This window comes from Elephantulus edwardii, unplaced genomic scaffold, assembly GCF_000299155.1.
Source record: "Elephantulus edwardii isolate Elephantulus edwardi_28Jun2011 unplaced genomic scaffold, EleEdw1.0 scaffold00126, whole genome shotgun sequence".
In the NCBI taxonomy this organism is placed as follows: domain Eukaryota; kingdom Metazoa; phylum Chordata; class Mammalia; order Macroscelidea; family Macroscelididae; genus Elephantulus; species Elephantulus edwardii.
This window is the reverse complement of record NW_006399876.1, coordinates 2,622,672-2,628,593: the sequence shown is the minus strand read 5'-3', so window position 1 is coordinate 2,628,593 and position 5,922 is coordinate 2,622,672. Positions and strand designations below refer to the sequence as shown.

The window sequence follows — 5,922 nt, the reverse complement described above, 5'->3', positions numbered from 1 at the left end:
CCCTGTGCTGGAGGGCTGTCACCCTGGTCGCAGCCCGCTGGACAGGCTCTGCTGTGTCCCTGTCTTTCAGAAGCCCGAGTGAACTGCTCCGCTCACCCCCAGATGCTGGGGGGTTCACCTTCCTGCCCCAACCTCTACGCCAACTGGCTGGTCATCTTGCTCTTGGTCACCTTCCTGCTGGTCACCAACGTTCTGCTCATGAACTTGCTCATCGCCATGTTCAGGTGCCCGCCCACTGACCCCCAGCACCACATAGATGCTGTTACCGTGGGGCCCTCAGTCACAACTGCTCTGGCCCCTTTCCCATCCCCTCCAGGGGCCATGAACCCTCTGGCCTGGTGCAGACAGGTAAAGAGGTGGGCCCGCCCCCCTGGGATGCCCGAGGGCATACAGGTAGCTGCTGGAGAGAGGCAGGTGTGAGGCGTGCGGGAGACCAGGTAGCCCAGGAGAGAACAGCAGAGCCGGCCACTGGAGGAATGAACCCCACTCCCGGCACAGCCCGCTGGGCCAAGCAGAGCTGGTGGATGTGAGCCTGCAGGCAGCAGCAGGGCCCACTCCCCTCAACACTGCTCTCACATCCCCGCAGCTACACCTTCCAGGTGGTGCAGGGCAACGCCGACATGTTCTGGAAATCACAGCGCTACAGCCTGATCGTGGAGTACCATGAGCGCCCCTCGCTGGCACCGCCCTTCATCATCTTCAGTCACTTGAGCCTGCTGCTCAAGAGGGTGTTCCACAAGGGGGCAGAGCTTCCGGGGCGACGCCTAGGTGAGGACAGGTGCCCGGGACAGAGTCTGGGCCAGGGCAGCCACAGGTTCAGGTCTGAGCCTGCCTCAGGGCTGACCAGGCACCAGGGGCGGGGCCTGGGTGAGGGTGGAGCCGGGTCCCAGGTGAGGGCGGGGCCGGGTCCCAGGGGCGGGGCCTGGGTGAAGGTGGAATGTAGGTGAGAGTTGGGGTCTGCTGAGGATGGAGCACAGCTACAGGTGTGGAACCAGCCTGAGGGGTGGCCTGTGAGAGGGCAGTTTTGGGTGAAAGTGGCCCCTGGATGAGGATGTGCCCTGCTTGGACTAGGAGCCAAGGCTGTCTCCTGGGGCGTGACCTTTAAGAGGCGTGGCCTAAAAGAGGGGGGTGGGGTTCCAGGACCTGCACCTGAGTGTGGGCAGGACGTGGGCGAGGGGGGAGGTAGGGATGGTGGCTGGGCGTGGTTGGAGAACTGGGTGGAACATGGTTGGCACAGGGTGAGGAGCAAGAGGTTAGGAAACACAGGTAAAGGTGGGGATCTCTGGTAGTGGGTTTTAGAGGAGAGGGTTACTCTCAGTGCCCCAGCTGGTGTTGGAACAGGTCACAGGCTGCCGCTGCCCGTGGTGAGAGGCCACCTAGGCTTTCTCTATGCCTGTCCCCTGCCTCGTCCACGGCGCTGTGTATGATCTGCCAGGTTGGGGCCACCTCTACTTGAGGGGACTACTTGTGCACTTACCCTTGGGCCACCCTCCAAACCCTGGCCTACGATTTGCCCTGAGACGTGCCTGGCTCTGGGCGACCTAGGGGCTGGTCCATCCCGCAGAGAAAGACCTTCCGGACCCCCTGGACCAGAAGATCGTTACATGGGAGACGGTTCAGAAGGAGAACTTTTTGAGCAGCCTGGAGAAGAGGCGGAAAGAGAGCACCACGGAGGTGCTGCGGAAGACGGCCCACAGGTGAGGGGCAGGGGGCCTGGACCCCGGAAAACGGCCCACAGGTGAGAGGCAGGGGGCCTGGACCCTGGAAAACGGCCCACAGGTGAGGGGCAGGGGGCCTGGACCCTGGAAAACGGCCCACAGGTGAGGGGCAGGGGGCCAGGACTCCGGAAAATGGCCCATAGGTGAGGGGTCGGGGGCAGTATCCAAAAAGAGCTGGATCCCAGAAAACAGCCCACAAGCGGGGGTCAGGGGGCAGCCACCCAGAAAACTGCCCACAGGTGGGGACTGAGCATTGGTCCTAGGGCTTGCGGGCACTACCTGTCAGGATGCAGCCACTGTACTGTGGGTGTCCAGCAGCCCTCAAGCATGGGGTGGTCTTTGGGCCTGTCAGTCAGGCTGGGGAAAGTGAGGCAGAGTGGGCAGGGTGCTGCCTGGCCTGGGGGGGCGGGGAATACTGGCCTTGGCTGTCCTTCTTTGGGGTCTCTGGGGCCATCACCTGCCCTATTTCTCAGCCTTTCTCCACGTCTTCCCTAGTCCTGTTGGGCCTCACAGGGCCCGCCAGCCTGAGCTCTGGAACGATCTTGCTGGCTCTTGCTGTCCCCAAGGGTCCAGTACTCAAGCAGGAGGTTGCATGCTGGGTGTGGTGACACTGAGACAGTAGAGGCCGGGACAGGAAGCTTAGGGCACTGGGGTGTCCATGTCATGGCTGCCCTCTACTCTCCTGCAGGGTGGACGTGGTGGCCAAGTGCCTGGGTGGGCTGCGAGAGCAGGAGAAGCGCATCAAGGGCCTGGAGTCACAGGTAAGGTGGAGGTGAGGGCTCCTCCCACATCCTGGTCAGCTTGGAGTCTGCTCCCTGGCGAGCGTGCACTCTCCCCTCCTTGGGCACTGTTCTATTCTCAGCTTGACCTCGGTCCTCTGCTCCCTGGTCTCGCTCACAGCCCCTCCAGAGTGCAGGCACAGGGTCGGTAGGCACCTGGCTGGCCCCTCCTGCCATGAAGGCCCAGCTGGACATCTTTCTCTTTCCCAGATCAACAACTGTGTGATGCTACTGTCCTCTGTGGTCAAGACACTGGCGAGGGACCGTGGTCTGGGGAGTAAGTGGGTTAAGGAGAGGTGGGCACCTGAAATGTGGAGGCGGGTCTGTGGCTCCCTGGCTCCAGCGACCTCAGATGCCCTTTGGTGGCCTTGGACCTGACCAGGCCTAGAGGCTCATCTCCTCAGGCCCATCACCGTCACATGGCTGGTCCTCTGCTAGGGGCGTCCTCACTTGGCCTGGGTCCCCTCACCTGAAAGGCCTCGCTGGGCCAAGGCTGGCTCTTCAGGCCACTTTCTCCCCCACCCCCCCACCCCCAGGTGCCCAGAACTGCAGTGACAGCAGTGGGGGCCAGCAGCCCTCTGTGGACTATGAAGGGAACCCCAGCAGTGGGGAGCACCTGGAAGCTGGGAAGCCACCTTCTGATACCTGAGTCTCGGGCCTGTCTGCGTCAGGTGTTCTCTGCAGCTGTACCTGCCTGCCTGGTCCGAATCCGGGGAGGGGTGGGCAGCCCCCTCCACTCTGCGGGACGCAGCCCTGTGGGGCTATTTGGATGTCCCCTTCTCCCAGGAAGTCAGTTCTGTGGGACGTGGACGGACACACTGCCTAGGGCAGCACCTGGGATCTCCTAAGCCCCCATACCGCCTGCTAAGAGACTGTTTGACTCCTGGTACTGCTGTTTCTTCCCTCTGGGACCGTCAGCTTGTGACAGGTTTCTGACACCCTCTACAGTGAGGGCCTCAGGACTTCCAGACCCCTCTGCTGGGGCCACTTGTCAACCCAGACATCCCCACACTCCAGGCTCGAAACCCTGATCCCAACGTGCTGGTAGATAAGCGGGCCAAAGCAGGCAGTGATTTCAGACCTCGGCAGGGCGACAGTCCCCCAGCCAGGTCATCCTGCCTTCCTGCTGGGGAAGGGGTCAGCAGAGGCAGGACCCCTACATCCACACCTTGGGAGCACACCTCCCTGTGGACGGGGTGATGGGAATGGCTGCTCCGACCAGCGGCCCTCTCCTGGCCGACCAGCTGGGAGTCCTTGGGGGACAGAGACACGCAGAGCCTGGATGAGCACCAAAGCCTTTATTGTCCCCATGGGCCTCGTCATCTCCCGCATGTGCCCACCAGGCCTCCTGTCCAGAGGCTGCAGGCACCCGGGAAGCTTTCCCAGGTCCCCGGATGGTCGGCTCCTCAGGCCTCAGCTCCCGGGTCTTCAGGCCCGTCACCTTTGGTCCGGAAGTGGTCCCGGCTCCGCTTCTTGCTGCTGTGGAAGCCCACCTTCTCCATCAGCTCAGACGGCCCAGCATCCAGGGCTAGTCCTCCGGGGGCCTCCTCAGGCTCCCCCACATTCTGCAGGGCCTCCTGGGAACCACCCTCCTCAGTCTCTGGGTTTGAGGCCAGGTGGGCCAGCTTCACTGTGTCCTCGGCCGTGCCCAGCATTCCTGCCCTCCGCAGGCCCCTCTCGGGCCTGGCCTCACCAAGCTTTGCAGGTTTGGTGAAAACGACCCTCCTCTCCCCGCGGCTGGAGGGGTCCTGGTTGAAGGAAGGGGCATAGTCAGGGGATGCAGCTGGGCTCCGGGAGGCCAGGAAGGCCAGGGCTGCGGCCCGATTGCTCTGCTCGCTGCCTTTGGCCACGTCCTCCAGGCTGTACTTGGTCCAGCGCTCGGGGTGGGTCACATAGTCGGGGACAGAGGGCACCTTCTGAGGGCCTGGGCTCTGGCTAGCCCTGGCCTGGCTCTCGCCTGGTGTCTGGCCCTGGGGGGGCAGAGGCCGCTTGAAGCCCCCACTGTCGCCCCTGCTGGCGTGGGCCACACCATCGAGGCAGGCGAAGATGTCGCGGCTGCGCTGGGAGAACGGGGTGCTCACGCCTTTCAGGTGGAACGGCTGTGCCGCTGCTCGGGGCGGGCCCACTGGGGACGAGGGGGGCTCGTCGGGGCCCGAATCCTCCTCGGCTTCGCCACGCAGGTCCTCAGGGGACAGCGCCTCCACCTCACCAGTGCCCGGCAGACTGATGTCCGAGTCGGAGTCGCTGAGAGAGGCCGTGTCGGAAGGCAGGGTGTCCAGCTCCGTGTCTGCCATCGTCCAGGGGTGGAGCACACCTAAACGACCCAGGAAGTGAGCTTTGGAGGACCAGTTCAGTGCAGACAGCCACCCCCCAGGATGACTGGAGGAGCAGCAAAAAGGCCTCCACAGAAAGCGCAGCACTTGCTCCCCCCAAGCGGAATCCCTCACCTCACCTCCCTTCAATTCCTGGGGCTGTGGCCGAGCTGGCTGGCTGGTCACGTGATGGTGACTGTACCACACCCCAGGTGAGGGCTGGGGACAGAGTTACTGTCAGGCCAAAGGGCGAGGTGTGCAATGGTGCCCAGCCACCTAGAGGGGTGCTTCAGGGGAAGTGCCTGGAGTGGGTGCTGTTGACGCCCAGGACAGAGGGCCACGTCCACGTGAGGTCACTCATAACTCCAGGAACTTTTAGCCCAAAGTGTTGGGGTGGCTGGCTCCTGACTTCACTTGTCAGCTGTGCCAGGATCTGAACCCAGAACCTGCGGGTTGTGTCTGGGGCAGCGTCTGACGTGTGAAAGGACCTCACAGAGGCTGGGGTGCCCTCCCTGCCCGTCTGTGGGCGCTGCCCCAGGAATTCCGAGGGCCTGGCTCCCCGGGAACCGGGCTGTTGATGATCTTGCCAAGTGGCCTGTTGGCCAGAAGTGAGCCCCCAGGGGCGTCAGGAGCAGGGTCCTCACCCGCTGACCCAAGCCGCGCCGGTGGGGCTGGCAGCCTCTGGGGTGTCCCGTCCGAGGGTGTCCCCGTCTCCTGGTCAGCAGCGGCCTCTTTTGAGCACCCACTGCAGAGGGGGACCAGCAGACGGGGCGGCCCTGCGCGCTCCCACCGGGCTGACCCAGGTGAGGGATTTCTACAGTTCACGCCACTGTGGGCTGCTGGGCTGGCAGGGCCAGAGGGCAGTCATTAGCGCAAGTCAAAGCCAGAGCCCCGAACAAGTTCCTGCTCCCCAAATGCGCGCGCCTCTAAGTCCCTGCAGCACCTGCAAGTCACCAGGTAGCCTGATGGGGGGGCGCTGGGCGCACCGACGCTGGAGGGGGATCGATACCCGGGGGGAGACCGATACCCGGGGGGAGACCGACAGCCGGGGGGAGACCGACAGCCGGGGGGAGACCGATACCCGGGGGAGACCGACACCCGGGGGAGACCGAC

The 5,922-nt window shown here is 63.9% G+C and overlaps 2 protein-coding genes across 2 annotated transcripts in view; one reads left to right on the top strand and one right to left on the bottom strand.

Moving 5' to 3' along the window:
- The window catches only part of TRPM5 (transient receptor potential cation channel, subfamily M, member 5), a 23,094-nt gene extending 19,948 nt beyond the window's left edge, over positions 1-3,146 (top strand). Inside the window, exons 20-25 of the mRNA XM_006893372.1 lie at positions 71-224; positions 587-768; positions 1,565-1,697; positions 2,407-2,479; positions 2,708-2,774; positions 3,034-3,146. Coding sequence (XP_006893434.1) covers positions 71-224; positions 587-768; positions 1,565-1,697; positions 2,407-2,479; positions 2,708-2,774; positions 3,034-3,146 — 722 coding nt within the window. The remainder of the gene's footprint in view (positions 1-70; positions 225-586; positions 769-1,564; positions 1,698-2,406; positions 2,480-2,707; positions 2,775-3,033) is intronic.
- A 757-nt stretch (positions 3,147-3,903) lies between these two features.
- On the bottom strand, positions 3,904-4,791 carry TSSC4 (tumor suppressing subtransferable candidate 4). The gene has a single exon (XM_006893371.1). It carries the CDS (start codon positions 4,789-4,791, stop codon positions 3,904-3,906), a length of 888 nt encoding a protein of 295 aa, XP_006893433.1.
- Positions 4,792-5,922: the final 1,131 nt, after the last annotated feature.